The sequence below is a fragment of the Diabrotica virgifera genome, chromosome 7, assembly GCF_917563875.1.
Source record: "Diabrotica virgifera virgifera chromosome 7, PGI_DIABVI_V3a".
Taxonomy (NCBI): domain Eukaryota; kingdom Metazoa; phylum Arthropoda; class Insecta; order Coleoptera; family Chrysomelidae; genus Diabrotica; species Diabrotica virgifera.
The window spans coordinates 84,724,883-84,741,152 of NC_065449.1; the positions used below are offsets into that span (position 1 = coordinate 84,724,883).

General features: G+C 32.8%; 2 protein-coding genes across 5 annotated transcripts in view; one reads left to right on the forward strand and one right to left on the reverse strand.

Moving 5' to 3' along the window:
* LOC126887698 (putative helicase mov-10-B.1) overlaps positions 1-16,270 on the forward strand; it is a 219,497-nt gene that overhangs the window by 57,592 nt on the left and 145,635 nt on the right. For 2 of the 4 annotated variants that reach the window (XM_050655358.1, XM_050655355.1), the window contains exons 1-2: positions 13,422-13,498; positions 13,717-13,806. In XM_050655358.1, the coding sequence (XP_050511315.1) occupies positions 13,783-13,806 (24 nt within the window). In that variant the 5' untranslated portion in view covers positions 13,422-13,498; positions 13,717-13,782. Of the gene's footprint in view, positions 1-13,421; positions 13,499-13,692; positions 13,807-16,270 lie in introns of those variants that run through there. The other 2 variants (XM_050655357.1, XM_050655356.1) reach the window with 2 other exon arrangements.
* LOC126888551 (uncharacterized) lies at positions 7,503-10,829 on the reverse strand. Its single transcript, XM_050656898.1, has 2 exons — positions 10,449-10,829; positions 7,503-7,520 (listed from the first exon to the last, which is right to left on the reverse strand). The coding sequence occupies exons 1-2, from the start codon at positions 10,827-10,829 to the stop codon at positions 7,503-7,505; spliced, it is 399 nt and encodes a 132-aa protein (XP_050512855.1).

Sequence of the window (16,270 nt, forward strand, 5' to 3'; positions counted from 1 at the left end):
ATGTCACTAAAATTCAATAAAATTTACATGGATATATTGGTCTTGAAATTACACTAATTTCATATCATTGCGCCAACTCTATATTTTGAATAAGAGCGTAAATTGACACAAATAAATCTAAAATCGTAAAATCTAATGGGAATGTACGTCAAAAAGAAAAGAAAGATTTTGTAATTTGCTACTCCATAAATCTTTTTGAAGGATTAAGGCAGAGGCTTACTCTTATCTTATTATTATTAATAATAAAGTAGGTATAATTTAGTCAGTCGTCAGTCGTACTTCCTATGGGAAGGCTGTTTTCAATAGCCGCTAGGCTAGACTAATTTTTTTATGAATGACAGTTTTATAGACTTTAAAAATGTGAGTTCGATCTACTTTAATTACCAGTAACGCCATTATTAATTAAAATTCAGAGTTGGCGTAATGATATGAAATTATTGAAATTTCGAGACCAATATATTTATGTAAATTTTATTTTATTTGAGTGCTGTTATACAGTTATGAGAGCGCTAATAACCGGAAAAATAGCGCAAAAGATGGAAAACAATACACAATACATTGTGAAGTGAACAGAGATGAAGCTAGTAGAGGTGGAAATTATCGATATAAACGTATAAATTAACATTCCATTACATAATTTCCCGCCTTTAGACGTATCGGAGGAGTATGACAACTGTCACTGTGACAGGAGAATTTCATAAAATACTCCAGTCACAACGTCTAAATGTGGGAAACTAAGTAATGTAATGTTAATTTATACGTTTATATCGATAATTTCCACTTCTACTAGTTTCATCTCTTTTCGCTTCACAATGTATTATGTTTTCCATCTTGCGCTATTTTGCTGTTTATTAGAGCCGCTCATCACTGTATTTTCCATAAGATGTGTGTGGTGTCCTTTGCGTAACAACGAAGGACATCTGCCGCGTTACTTGACGCAGGGTAATTATCAAAAATAATCACCGCTGAATTTTTGATTTTTGCAGGTTTCTATTGGTCACAATCTCTTTAAATGAAATAATCACTTGCAATTACACAGAGTACAAGAGCTATAAAATTGACAATAGTATTTTTCAACGCTCCTCATTTGTTTTGAGCTTCTCTCACAATGTCGTATGTGTAATCCGTAATTAATTAATTGATTAATATACGACATATGACAGAAGCTCGAAACAAATGAGAAGCGATGAAAAGTACTACATATTTGTATCCCGAGTGATAATTTGACAGTTTTAATTTTCCACCCAAAGGAGAGGGAAATTATGTTAAATTGTCATGAGGGCAATAAAAATCGGTAATTTTAAGAGATCGAGGGTAATTCGGTAAAATTATTTCATGATCAAACAAAAGGGCTTTTCAACGCTTCTCATTTGTTTCGAGCTTCTGTCATATATGTTATATAATCTGTGTATAATATTAACATACACGGATTATACGACATATGCCAGAAGCTCGAAACAAATGACAATCGTTGAAAGCCCTATAAATGTAATTATTATTATCGTCAATATAATGGCTCCATAACAGAGCGATGATGATGATTCGATTAGGACTAAAATCTGAACATTTTGTTTTTTTAAATATGTACTGAAAACATTTGTTGACTTTTTTGCAACGTTTGGTTATTTTATAGAGTTTTACGATAGTTTGCAACAGTGTGGCACTAGGTACCACACTTTGGCACTGGTCTGCCTACATTAATTCATCTACAAATAAAGTTATAGGCAGTCCTTAAGATCTAAGATGACGAAATATTTACAGCTTCACTAATTCAGGAAAAAAATATTGGATATTTTTTCACCTAGTGTATCACATCATCATCACTATATTTTGTATAATACGTACGTAGCACCAGAACCACCAAGAAATAGTAGGACGTAATAATTTGTTATTGTCCAAGTAAAACATATTGTGGAATAGCTTTAAGCCGGTGAAATATGAAGGCCGCGTCTCACCATCAAATAATATGATCAAACAGTTTGAGCAAACTCCGGAAGTACGTCAAACTGACGTCACAATTGCAGTTTTTTTGAAATTCTAAAAATCTGTGCTCTCACTATCAGTCTAGTTTGATCAAATTTTTTGTATTGAGTTGTCTAACTTGTTTGTACTTTATTTAAAATTAAAATTTTTCATTATTATCCACAATGAACACTCAGGATGTGACGTCACTAACTGTCACTTTCAGTTTGCTCAAACCAGTTTGATCAAATTATTTGATGGTGGGACGCAGCCTTGTATTTTTCAAATAAAGATATCAGGTCAAACGTTTAAGAAGCGGCCCTTTGAACGCATCTGTGTTTTTACGCCAAGACCTCCCATCGATTCACAAGTTTCGTGCAAAACGATAGTAGTTTTAGTTCGGTAGCAGTGTAGTGATTCGAGTGTTTTGTTTGCTGTAATTATTTTGAATATTGGTTTAGTATTTCGTTTGGAGAGTGTAAAGTGTTGATTATTGTAATTTAATTAATGTGAGAAGTGATGTCGCGCCCGTAGGATAATGTAAATATCGCGTACGATAACGCTGATATTGTAGAAATTGCCAGTGTTAGTGTGAATGTAATTACTAAAAAAATGTGCCCGTAAAGAAGATTCGAATGCATTTAAATGCTGAAACACAGCAAGTATGTTTGAATGTATACAAAAATCTACGTACGAAATTCGGCTTCGATGAAACACTATTGGCACAAGCCACCTCTGGTTTAACAGAAATACCACTTTCTACTCTATATAAAATAGTTAAAAATGAACCCTATTATCGCAAGAAACGATGTGACTACAAATTTTCAAGACCTTTAAATCCTTCACTTGTAAAACTATTGAAAACCACAATATACGACTGCTACAAAAGCAATGAAATACCTACAATAGAAATAATAAGAAAGAAATTGGAAACAACCGGTCGAAATATGAACTGCTGTGAGAAAACTCTTCAAAACTGGATAAAAAAATGGGCTTTAAATCCAAAAAAAAATAAATAAACGTCAAGCAATAATTATGGAAAGCCAAAGAATAGTCAACAGACGTAATATGTACCTAGAAGAAATTACTAAATATAGGCAAGAAAATAGGAGAATTTATTATTTAGATGAAACTTGGTATGATACCCTCGATACAGTAAAGAAAGAATGGACAGATGGTTCAAGCATGTGCATACCAGAAATGCCTGCAAATAAAGGCTCGCGGCTAAGTATTGTACATTGTGGAGGAAGTGAGGGATGGGTTCCGAATGCTTTAAAATTATGTGGGAAGAAAATGGAAGATTGTAACGTTGACTACCACAAGAATATGGAAGCTGACATTTTTGAAGATTGGTTTGAAAACTCGCTGATCCCAAACTTGGAGAAAAACAGCGTAATAGTGCTTGACAACGCTTCCTATCATTCCCGACAGCTCACCAAAATACCAAATACATCTTCAAAGAAAGCTGACCTGCAAAATGTTTTAATGGAAAATGCTTTGTATTTCTGTATTCTGTTTCTTTGTAAAGTTCTTTTAGTATCAATAATTCTAACAATAACAAGATTAATTATAAAAGCTATTCTACATCAGTTATTAACCTTCGGAGTACGAAGACTGGGTCAAGCGTGACCCGAAATTCACTTATTTCTTAATATTTCATGAAATAATTTTTTTACAAATCTGATTGATCGTAAGTTCTCCTTATTTGTTTCAATCTATTTTTTCGTATATAATTCGTGAACATGCAAATTGCAGTTTTTCCTCTACGTAAAATCTATAATGACGGGTCACTCCTGACCCGGTCTTCGGATTTCGAAAAATTTTTCAATGTGTTTGTAGATACACGTAAAACGCAGCCGTCTCTGTTTACCAGTGAATGTATTCAAGGGCAAATGATTATGTTTGTAGAAATATTAGTGGATAGTTAACCTTGGGAGCAAATGTAGTGTCTAATAGGCACATGTCCATTTCTGATTTATATACCAAGTAAACCAAAGAAATACGATATAAAGGCTTAGACCCATTGTGACGCTGAAAATTTTTATTGCTGTAACTTTGAGATATATACTGGAATGATTGGTGATCAATCTGAACGTAACCAAGGCCCAAGAGTTGTCAAAACACTTGCAGAACATTGGTATAGGTCTGGTCGAAATATTACAACTGATAATTTTTTTACCGACATTTTTTTATCTGAAGAACTATTATCCAAAAATTTAACTCTTTTGGGTACTATCAGAAAAAATAGGAAGAGTTTACCCAAATCATTGCTTGAAATGACAGATCGCTCACTATATTCTTTAAAATTGTTGTTCACTAAAAACATTACCTTAGTTTCATATGTAACCAAGCCTAACAAGTTTGTTGTATTATTATCGACCTTACATAATGAACATGAAATTTCTGATGAAAACCAAAAGTTTAAACCAAAGATTATTTTGGATTACAAACAAACCAAAAGTGGAGTAGATATTTTAGATAAATTGATTAGAGAGTACACATGTAAAAGAGCAACAAGAAGATGACCCTTACGAATATTTGTCAACTTTTTGGATATTGCGTGCTACAATGATTTCGTTCTCTGGAATACGAAAAATCCCGAATGAAACAGCCAAGTAAATATAAAACATCGCAGAAAACTATTTCTGGAGGAGCTTGGAAAACAGTTAACCTCGCCCAATATAAACTGAAGAGCGGAAGCAATACAAGAAGAACCCACCGGATACCCTAAATCCGTAATCGCTGCAATAGAGACCACCAGTGTTAGTGTAAAAAAGCAAATCGAAGTGCCGCAATCTCCAACAAAACGAGGTCGTTGTTATTCTTGTAGGGGTAATGCCAATAAATATTCAAAAAGGTGTGACATGTGTAAAAGATTTGTTTGTAATACCCATTCAAGACGCGAAGAAGTCCATATTGTCAAAATTAAATGCAACTACTGCCAAAAAGACCAGGATAGTGAACCATTTTAAAAAATTTAAATACAAAAATTTAGGATTATAATTTTTATGTTTCTTTGTTTTTTGTTAAATTAAAGATACTGTTTAATAATACTGACTATTTAAAACATCCTTATAAATAAAATGAGAATGGGTCACGCTTGACCCATCTTCGTAATCTAAGTAAGTCAAATAATCTCCGTACTCCGAAGGTTAATGCAAGCATGCGGTAAGAGGGAGGGTCCCTGTGAGGTTAAATATAATTAAAAAATTGATAAAATTAATTTTAACACATACGATGTTATGTCCTGATTTAACGGTATTTACCTAAGTATAAATAAATATTTTTAACTACATATTTAATTACCAGAAAAAACCAGCTGCCGGCCTAATTAGCTTAAAGAACTACCCAAAGCTACAAATCTTACCTATTACACTATATAGATTGCTTGAACAATACCTACCTCTTTTATTGTAAGAGTGGTAATCTTATAAAGACCATACAAGGTGTGAATCATATCTGGTGGGAGTTGGATTAGAGTAAACGGAGTATATCCGAACGTATTCTTTTCGTCAAGATATAAGAAATTTGACCTGACGCTGGCTGGTGGGATGTCCCTACCGATTTAGTATCATAATAAATAGTTGACGTTACTAATCCCTCAATTGTCTTTGCGACGGGTGGCAATAGTTTTGGAACAGCTACTAGGGCCGTACTTTATATTATTTACAGAACTGACTCGTTACCTATCAATGCAAATAAATTATTAAAATTAAAATTTCTAGACAATGTATTAAAAATTTTGTTTACTGTAGACGAATTCGTTTAGTCATCTGAAATTAACTTGCTTGGAATCAATTACAAACGATCACAAACAATTTTAATGTCCAATGCGCTCATTACGTGAATTTTATGGAGTTAGATTATAATGTGTTTTATATCGTTTTCACTTTAAACAAAATGGACTTCCAATAATGCAGCTTTCTATCTTTAAATAAAAAAATTAAAGAATCATTAGAAAGAGCATTAGTTAAAGATAAGATATACCTCTAATTATTATTCTATAGCTTTACACATAATTCTCGTGCTTATAGGTATTTAGGTAAAATTAAGTATCATTTATTTATCCAGAAAACATACATTATGGAACATTATGAAAGGGGAGCAAACATATTAAAGTTTGACATTTGCACATTCAGGCAGTTATTTTCTTGCATTTAGATAGAAGGTTAGATCGCGAGTATTCAAGTAAAATGGCTGAAGTCGGTGAAGCTAGTGCTAAGTGTAAAACACGTGTACATTTATCTGATGATGCCAAAGAAATTATTAGGAATGTTTATCAAACTGTGAAAGAAGATAATCCAAATCCAGCAGACGGTAAATTCCTCATCAAGACAACATCTCGACTGACAAGGTGGAAATATATATCTCGATATACAACAGTGTGGAAAATTGTTACGAATAGAATTCAACCTCGTAAAAAGCGGAGTGACTTTTCTACACATAAAGCAGTAAATGAAAAAGATGCTGAGGTAATTAGAAGAACAATTTACAATTTCTATTCAAAGAACCTAGTTCCAACGCTTAGTATGAACTACGATCAACTTGTTAAAGACTATTCCATTACGTATTCGCCTTCAACTTTATCAAGATTTTTTAATCACATTGGTTTTCGATACAAGAAAATTAATAAGCGATCATCAATAATGGATTCTCCTCGTCTAATTAAATGGAGAAATGAATACTTGGATGCTATATCTAAATTTAGAGATGAAGGAAGACCGATATTTTATCTAGATGAAACATGGTTCGATACCCACGATACTGCTCAAAAAGGTTGGACAGACGATTCTATTAAATGTGCACCCAATTATCCAATTAATAGAGGTCAGCGAATAATTATTCTGAACATTGGATCCAAAAATGGCTGGCTTGGAGGGGAAAGTTTTTTACTATCGGCAAAAAACATTAAAGATTCAAAGCTGGACTACCATGAAAATATGACGAGTAGCTTGTTTAAGGAATGGTTTGAAAAGAAGGTGTTGCCAAATTTGCCTCCAAAAAGTGTAATTGTAATGGATAACGCAACGTATCACAGCGAACAAATTAGAAAAATCCCCGGTGTAGGTTCGACAAAAAAACAGATATCTGATTTTTTGTATGACAATGATTTGTACTTTGAAGAAACATATACAAAAAAAGAAATGTTGGAAGTTCTTCACACAAAAGTGTTTGAGAAACAATTTGTTATAGACGAATTAGCCAAACGTGATGGTCATAATGTATTGCGATTACCTCCTTACTACTGTGTCTTCAACCCCATTGAATTAATCTGGAGCCAACTTAAGGAAAGTTTACGGCGAAACAACTGCTGTCCCAAATTTAGTAGCGAATCGGTGTCACATGTTGTAGAAGATGTTCGTAAATTGTAGAGTTGAGGAACAAAAATGGGAGATTTAAGGAACAAATAAAACGTTGTTTACCCAATGGCTGTATTTTAAGGACTACTTGTTAAACAAACGTTGAAAGCAACACACTATACAGTAAATAGTAAAGCGGCCAGTAGATGGCACTGCTATAAAAATATTTAATTTATTTATCTATATCCAACACTCCCACTAGATAAACAAATTAAGAAAATAACATTTATCAAATGTTTATTACACTATCTTAACTAAACCAATCTCTTTCAAAAACTTATTATGTTTCACAGAACTCAAGCTTTTTGTCAAGAGATCAGCTGGCATGTTAGCTGTGTCCAAATATTCCAGCTTTATCAAACCTTTGTTTACAGCTTCTTTGACAAAATGATATCGGATATCAATGTGTTTCGTCCTTCTATTCAATACAGGATTTATTGCTAATTTATGAGCTCCCATATTATCATTATATAGTATAACGATTTCATCAATACCCAACATCTCATACAACAAATTTTTTAAAAAAATAGCCTCTTTAGCAGCTTCTGATACTGCTATGTATTCCGCTTCTGTGCTTGACAGAGAAACACTATTCTGTTTTCTGCTTTCCCAGACAATAGGTCCACCAGAAAACTGAAAATAGAAGCCCGTATAAGATTTTCTGTCATGAGAATTACTCCCCCAACTGGCATCTACATAGCCTTTCAAATAATTATCATTTTTTGAAAAAGTTAAACCATAGTCTTTTGTAGCCTTTAAATATTTTAATATTCGTTTTACATGCTTCCAATGCGTTTCTGAATGATAATTATTAAATTGACTGAGATAACTTACAGGATATGAAATGTCTGGTCTTGTCAAAACTGATAAATACATAAGACCACCTATTAAATTCTGATAAGGCACTTGAGCAGATGCATTATCGTCTCTATTCAAATTTAAACTAATTTCCATTGGGGTAGAAACCTCTTTCGAATCCTCCATATTGAACCTTTTTAACAACTGTTCAATATAGGATTTTTGATCTAAAGTTATAACACCATTCTCTTTATTATGAGTTACTCTCATACCTAAACAATTCTTAATTTCTCCCAAATCTTTAATTCTGAAACATTCATTTAATTTCAACTTTAAATTATCTGATTCATCTGAATCATTAGAAAAAATAAAAAAATCATCAACATAAACAGAGATAATGGTTTTTAGATTATTTTTCATCTTTGTGTATAGACATGGCTCATAATCAGATTTCTTATAACCTAGATTAATTAAGAAATTATCAACTTTTTCATACCAAGACCGAGCTGACTGTTTTAAACCATATATGGCTTTCTTTAGCCTTAATACTTTATTATTTTCAATTTCTAAACCTTCAGGTACTGTCATAAAAACTTTTTCTTTTAAATCACCATTTAAAAAAGCCGTCGCAACATCAAGATGAAAAATATCCAAATTCAAATTTGCTGACAAAGCAAATAAAAGTCTTAATGTAGAATGCCTTATGACTGGAGAAAAGGTTTCATTATAATCAACACCAAATTTTTGAGTGTAACCTTTTGCTACCAGTCTTGCACGATATTTCACTTTACCTGAGTTATCAACCTTTTTCTTGTATACCCACTTACACTTCACTACACAACCATCTTCAGGAACATCAACCACTTCCCATGCTGAGTTATCCTCGAAAGACTGCAGTTCTTCTGTCATAGCCCCTAACCATAAGTTACTATCTGGTCTAGACATGGCATCCTCGACACTAACCGGATCAGAGTCACTATCCGAGCACAAATAAGTCACAAACTCATCAAACCTTTTTGGCTTAGGTATTCTTGTTGATCTCCTGATTTCATCCACTGGCAAATTCGGCAAGTCACATACATAATCGGGATCATTGTTCTCAACAATTTCATCAGTCGATGTGTTCTCTTCAACCTGATGATTCTGATCCTGACATGATGTATTATTATCTCCCACTGAATCTAACATTTCTTTTGCCCCATGTTCACCTTCTAAATCAACATGAATCACTTCACACCTTTTTGTGTCTTCCATAATTTGTACGTCTCTACTTACTATTATTTCTTTAGTGGTCGGATTATACACCCTGTATCCTTTCGTAGTCTCAGAGTATCCTACTAAAATGTGCAGAATAGCCTTTTTCTCCCATTTTGATCTTTTTTCTTTTGGAACATGTACCATCACCTTGCTGCCAAATATTCTAAGACCACTAACGTCAGGTTTGCTATCTGTCCACATTTCAAATGGTGTTTTCTTTAAGCCGGAAGCCAGCGATCTATTTTTTAGATAAACAGCTGTGTTTACAGCTTCAGCCCAAAACATTTTTTCAAGATTAGCATCAAACAACAGACATTTTGCCTTTTCTATGATTGTCCGATTTAAACGTTCGGCTACACCATTTTGTTCAGGAGTGTAGGGATTCGTTTTTTGATGTATAATACCATTTACAGTTAAATAATCTTCAAATTCTTTTGAACAAAACTCTCCACCATTGTCACTTCGCAAAGTTTTTATATGGACACCCTTCTGGTTTTCTGCCATACTTTTAAAATTTTTAAAACAATTAAAAACTTCACTTTTTGTTTTAATAAAATAAATGAATACCATTTTACTAAAATCATCTTGGAAAGTAACAAAATATTTAGAGCCACCTAATGATTTGTTTTCCATGGGCCCGCATACATCGCTGTGAATAAGCTGTAATAAACTACTGGCCCTGTGACCTTTTTCTGGAAACGGTAATCTCGTTTGTTTCCCCTCACAACAAACTATACAGTTTTGCTTGTTAATATCAATTTTCCCAGTCACATTCAGTCCATCTACTATTCCATCTTTCATTTTATTTAGATATAGGCTATTTAGATGACCGAAACGTCTGTGCCAGGTATCCCCAGTTACAAATAAACAATTTTTACGATCTGAAATACATTCAGTATTCAATTTATAAACACCATCTATCAATTCAGCTGTTGCAATAATTCCATTTTTATTGTATATTTTGCAACCTGCATTTTCAAATATAACTTCATTTCCATTTTTAATCAATTGAGAAACAGATAAAAGATTTGTCGTCAGATCAGGAACATATAATATATTATTGATGCTTACCTCTAATCTCTTTTTATCGACAATTGTGGTTACCATCATATCACCAGCACATTTCACTTCCAAACTTTCACTGTTAGCCACAGTTATATTGGACGAACTTGCATCTCGGATATTTGTCAACCAATCTTTTCTCGCTGTAAGATGCGTGCTGCATCCAGAATCGACATAAAAATCTGTAGATTTAAAGTTTCCACTTAAGAATGTTGCACTAAACGCATTATTATTAGCACTAGGGCACTTATTCATATAATGACCTTTTTGTTTACACCGGAAGCAGGTTATGTTTTTCTTGTTAACTTTTTTGACATGCTTAGTGCTAACTTCACTCGACTTTGACATAAAAGCTGTCTGCTTTTCACTGTTAGTGCTGTCTATCTGCATATCTAGCAATTTAGATTTGATTACATCAGTGGTAATAGATATCCCCGAATGTTCAATTGCCAATAACATTGGAGTATTCGCCCCGTGCGTCTCCCCTCTATTTAAAGTCACGTGACACGCTGTCAGATTTTGTAAGGACGTTTTAACATTGAGTCTTATGGGATTATGTTGTTAAACTTGAATATTTTATTTTGTAGTGATCATAACCGAATAAAATTGTTAGAATTCATTAGTTATTAATTTATAGTGTAATTTATAGTGCAACAAAATATTTTCTTTTTCGTTAATAAAGATTTATTGACATAAACTGCGATAGTGAGGTTATGTATACATAATCAAACTGTTGGAAAGTGAAGAATTTATATCAGATTAAGAGCGTTTTTATTTTCTGTTTATATTAATACATCATATCACTAGCGTGACACGGTATTTTTTTAAATGTTCCATTTAATCATACAGAAAGCGTCCTTACAAAATTTCAAAAAACCGCCACCATGAGCAGGTCGGTCGATTTTGCCTTGACACTTTGTTAACGCTCGGAGCCAATACTGTTCCGGAAGTCCCGCTAGGAGAAGCGATCCCAACCACAAGTCATCAATTTGGAAACCAGTCCTATTCAACTTCTGTGCAGTTTCGATCACCTGATTCACATAGGATTCCATGGAACTGCAATTTTCCAACCTTAGTGATATGAGTGTTCGAAGCAATCCTATTTTCCTCGAAAAACCTGAGTCTTCGAATAACTTTTTCAGCTTATCCCATACATCTTTCGCCGTTTCAGCTTCTTTCACATGCAAATATATGGATGGATCCAAAGTCAATATTAACTTAGCTTTGGCTTTGGCAACAAGCGTTGTGTCTTGTTCAGTTCCCTGAATACACTTTGATAGTCCTTCTAGAACAAAGACATTCTCAACCGCGAACGACCAGTCCTGATAGTTATCTCTACCGGTTAAACGCGGCACACTTGTAAGATAATTCACCGCCATTTTCGATACTGTTAATAACCACGTTGTTAACCAACAAACCGACTAACTAACTTTTTATCGAATGAACACACACTGTTTTGATTTGAACGACCAGAAAATCTTCCACTTAATCGTCTGGGCCCATAACCTGTTCGTAAATTGTAGAGTTGAGGAACAAAAATGGGAGATTTAAGGAACAAATAAAACGTTGTTTACCCAATGGCTGTATTTTAAGGACTACTTGTTAAACAAACGTTGAAAGCAACACACTATACAGTAAATAGTAAAGCGGCCAGTAGATGGCACTGCTATAAAAATATTTAATTTATTTATCTATATCCAACAGAAGAAATAAAAAAGATTTCCCCAACACTGTGGCAAGATTGTGTTTCACATGTTATAAAAACGGAAGATCATTACAGAACATTAACCTCACATATTAAACCAATAATTATTATAACATTAGATAACGATTCTAGTGAAGATGACAGCGATAGTGACATAGAGTTGTAATTTGTATTTATTTTTTTCCGTCTAAACTTCAAATTTTATTTTTCTATGTTATTTTTTATTATGTTATCTTCTTAATTCTGATTTTTGCTACCACTCTTTTAATCTTTTATTGTTATTATCATTAATTTCCTTAATTTCTTTAATTTGTTCATTTCTCTTATTTCATTGTACATAATAATATACCTATAACTACATAGATATAAATACGTAATAAATATAATGATATGATATTTAAATTTATATTTATTATTCCAACCCCATTAAAATATTATATCTACTTGAAAACTTGAATTTTTTTTGTTAAGGAGATGGGTACGAACTTTCGGCTTTAAGCCGTTACGTTATTACCGAGGGCCGAAAGTCCCTGAAAACTTCTATAATGTTTATTTTAATTAGTTACAGGGGTGAAAAACTAAGAGAAAATTTACTGTGATTTTTAATTTCAAATATCTCATTCAAAAGAAACTTTTAATTCATTCCAAGGGACTTTCGGCCCTCGGTAATAAAGTAATTTTTCATTCTGCGTTTAAATTTTTCAAAAATACTTACATATTAGTTTTCTCAGGATTCGAAAAAAATGATTACGTTTAAAACACATTGAAAATTTTGACAGGCGTCAAAATTTTGCATTTGTTCCTTTCCCCTTAATTTTAGCGAATCCGCTCCTGGAGGGTTTGTTGTTTGTTATTATGATACTAAATCGGTAGGGACATCCCACCAGCGCCAGGCCAAATTTCTTATATCTTGACGCGAAGAATAATTCCCCTTTTGGGGGCTTGCCCCTGGATTCATCAATGATACCCTGCGTGCCAACTAAAACCACTCTCGGCTTACACGCGTAACACGTCTTTCCAGACCGTTCTCTCGCTTATTCACATTTACTTATTGATCTAATCGCTAAGAAACCCATTTTTTAAACCACCGTTCTTTGCAATAGTTTTTACATTTTTATCCTGTAAATCTACTCTTTTCGCCGCCAATGTGTTTTCGGATATATAATTACTCATTGGTTCAAGCGCCGTTGCCAGTTCTTTGTTTTTATCATTTAATCTCCTTTTTTATAGAGTAGTTAATTTGTGTGCATCATAATAATTAGGATAGGTTAAGGTTATAGTTCTGTTTGTTTATGTTTATAGTAGTTTAGCTGTAGTTATGTGATAATTTTAGGTTTTAATGAATATTCTGGAGGTGATTTGTATTATTTATTACAAACTTATAAATAAAAAAATCTCACTCAACTCATATTCCCAACATTATATCTATGTGAAATTTCCGTCTACTACAAGTAAAATTCAAGGTTACTAGATTGCAGTTTTGTTTTCCAAGTGGTTTAGTGCAATAGTGCAATATTTTTTTCATAAAAATGTTGAGTCAAAACTTTGTTAATCATTTTATCGTAATTACAGGTTGATAAACGTTGCCGTAGGAGTATAAATCAGTTCTTTATCAGATTTATGTGATTATTCATCATCATGGCCGCGCCAAGGAATCAGCGGGTAAGTCCCCGAAATTCTGTATAGTTTTAACATAGTTTTTAGTTTATAAATAGTATAATACTATATAAATGGTTTATATTTGAATATTTTCATAAAATTTATTGAGTATAATAACCGGAAATAACAAAAATTTTGATTTGCTAATACATAATTAAATAAAAAATGTGGTCAGCAATTTTAGTAATAAAGTTTTGGTACAATTTATAATAGTAAAATAAAACAACATGAGGCCTACAAATAAACTACAATTCTTTAAAATATAGGTTTTTTTCTTTTTTTTTTACCTGAGTTTGGAAAGTAAGGAATAATATGAAAAATTTTGTTTAAAGGGCCTCTCTGTGACATTTTTTTTATTTAGTTATTCATATTTTGTTATTTTTAGTATAGCCATCTATGAATGTATGTATCTATTGTATGTATTTTTAACTTTATCTTGCAGCATACAGCTATACATATAATAAAATTTTTATGAATAGATATATTATTTACTTATGTATTTTTATAATTGACATAAATTTATTTTAAGTAAAATTTTTTTTTGTCTCTTAATATGTAGGCATAAGATCTACTTTAATATTGTGTATTCATTTGTCATTAAAACAATAAAGGTTTGATATTTGCATTCCTTATCTTCATATTTCCAATATTGGTTATCTTTAATGTAATATTAATATTGTTTTTGTAGATTTAGATAGTGGTATTATCAATTTCTATTGATATGAATTTTTCTATAAATGACTCATGGGTTTAGTCTGGAGTTGTATATTTTTCTATTATTTTCTGTAATTTATGAATATGTCAAATTCTTTCTTTTTAATCCATTATAGTATAGGATAGTTGATCCAAAAGATGGCATAACCCAGACATCCAAAGTGAAAGTTATCCTTCAACACCAAATTGTTCTATATGGTCCACACAATGTCCAGGAAAAAGTCACACCATTTTGAGCTTTGGGTTTGGGGGTGAGGGGGGAGAAATCAGTAAATTCGTAGTTCTTTACGTTTTTCGTCAATATTTCTAAAACTATGCGGTTTAGCATGAACAACCTTCTATACAAAATTGTTCAATATTAAATTTGAAATAAAAAAGGCCCTATGCATAATGTTTCTAAAATGCATGGTTCCAAAGTTACGGAGGTAGTATAGTATGACTGGTCCAAAAAAAGGCCTAACCCAAACATCCAAAGTAAAAGTTTTCCTCCAACACCAAATTGTTCTGTATGGTCCACATATTGTTCAGTAAAAAGTTACACCATTTTGAGCATCCGGTTTGGGGGGCAGATGGGGGAGAAGTCGGTAAATTAGTAGGATTTTTACGTTTTTCGTCAATACAGTGGAACCCCGATAAGTCAGCCTCCGATAACCCAGAAGTCCGGCTAACTTGGACCGATTTTCATCAGATCAAACAAACATTTTTTCACTTTGACTGTGTTTGTTTACCAAGAAATAAACAATACTGTATACAACTGTACGTAATTTAGAAGTACTGTGCACTGTGCATGTGCATACCTATGTATTTCATGTATTTGCAATTGTAATGTGTATAGTCTGTCCGCTATAACTTTTCCCATGCGGTACGATTCATTTTCAATCAAATTAAGTCAAAACAGAAAGTGAAACGTACGCCGATGTGTGTAGTATATAGTATACACTATACAAAATGTATATACACATTGACGTTCGTTTCAATTTATGTTTTGACTTAATTTGATTGAAAATGAATCGTACCGCATGGGAAAAGTTATAGCGGACGGACTATATTTGTTTATTATTAATATGTATTTTATTAATTTTTACCATATTCTCCGGCTAACCCGGATTTTCGATAACCCGGATCGGCCGCGGTCCCGAATAATCCGACTTATTGAGGTTCCACTGTATTTCTAAAACTATGCTTTAGCGTAAACAATGTTATATTACATAATTGTTATAACATCAACAGTTCCAGAGTTACGGAGGGTGAAAAGGCAAGGTTTTCGATACTTTTTATATTTTTTGGGCAATGTATGGTATAACTATACCAAAAACCCAGACATCCAAAGTGAAAGTTATCCTCCAACACCAAATTGTACTATATGGTCCACATAATGTTCAGAAAAAAGTCACACCCTTTTGAGCATCGGGTTTGGGGGGGGGGGGTAGGGGGGAGAAGGTATCGAAAACCTGCACTTTTCATCCTCCGTAACTCTGGAACCGTTGATTTTATAACAATTATGTATAGAACCTTTTTTGTTTTAAATTTCATGTAGAACAGTTTTCTATAGAACATTCTTTACGCTAAAGCATATTTTTAGAAATATTGACGAAAAACGTAGATAAACTACTAATTTACCGACTTCCCCCCAAACCGGACGCTCAAAATGGTGTAACTTTTTACTAAACAATATGTGGACCATATAGAACAATTTGGTGTTGAAGGAAAACTTTTACTTTGGATGTCTGGGTTAGGCCTTTTTTTGGACCAA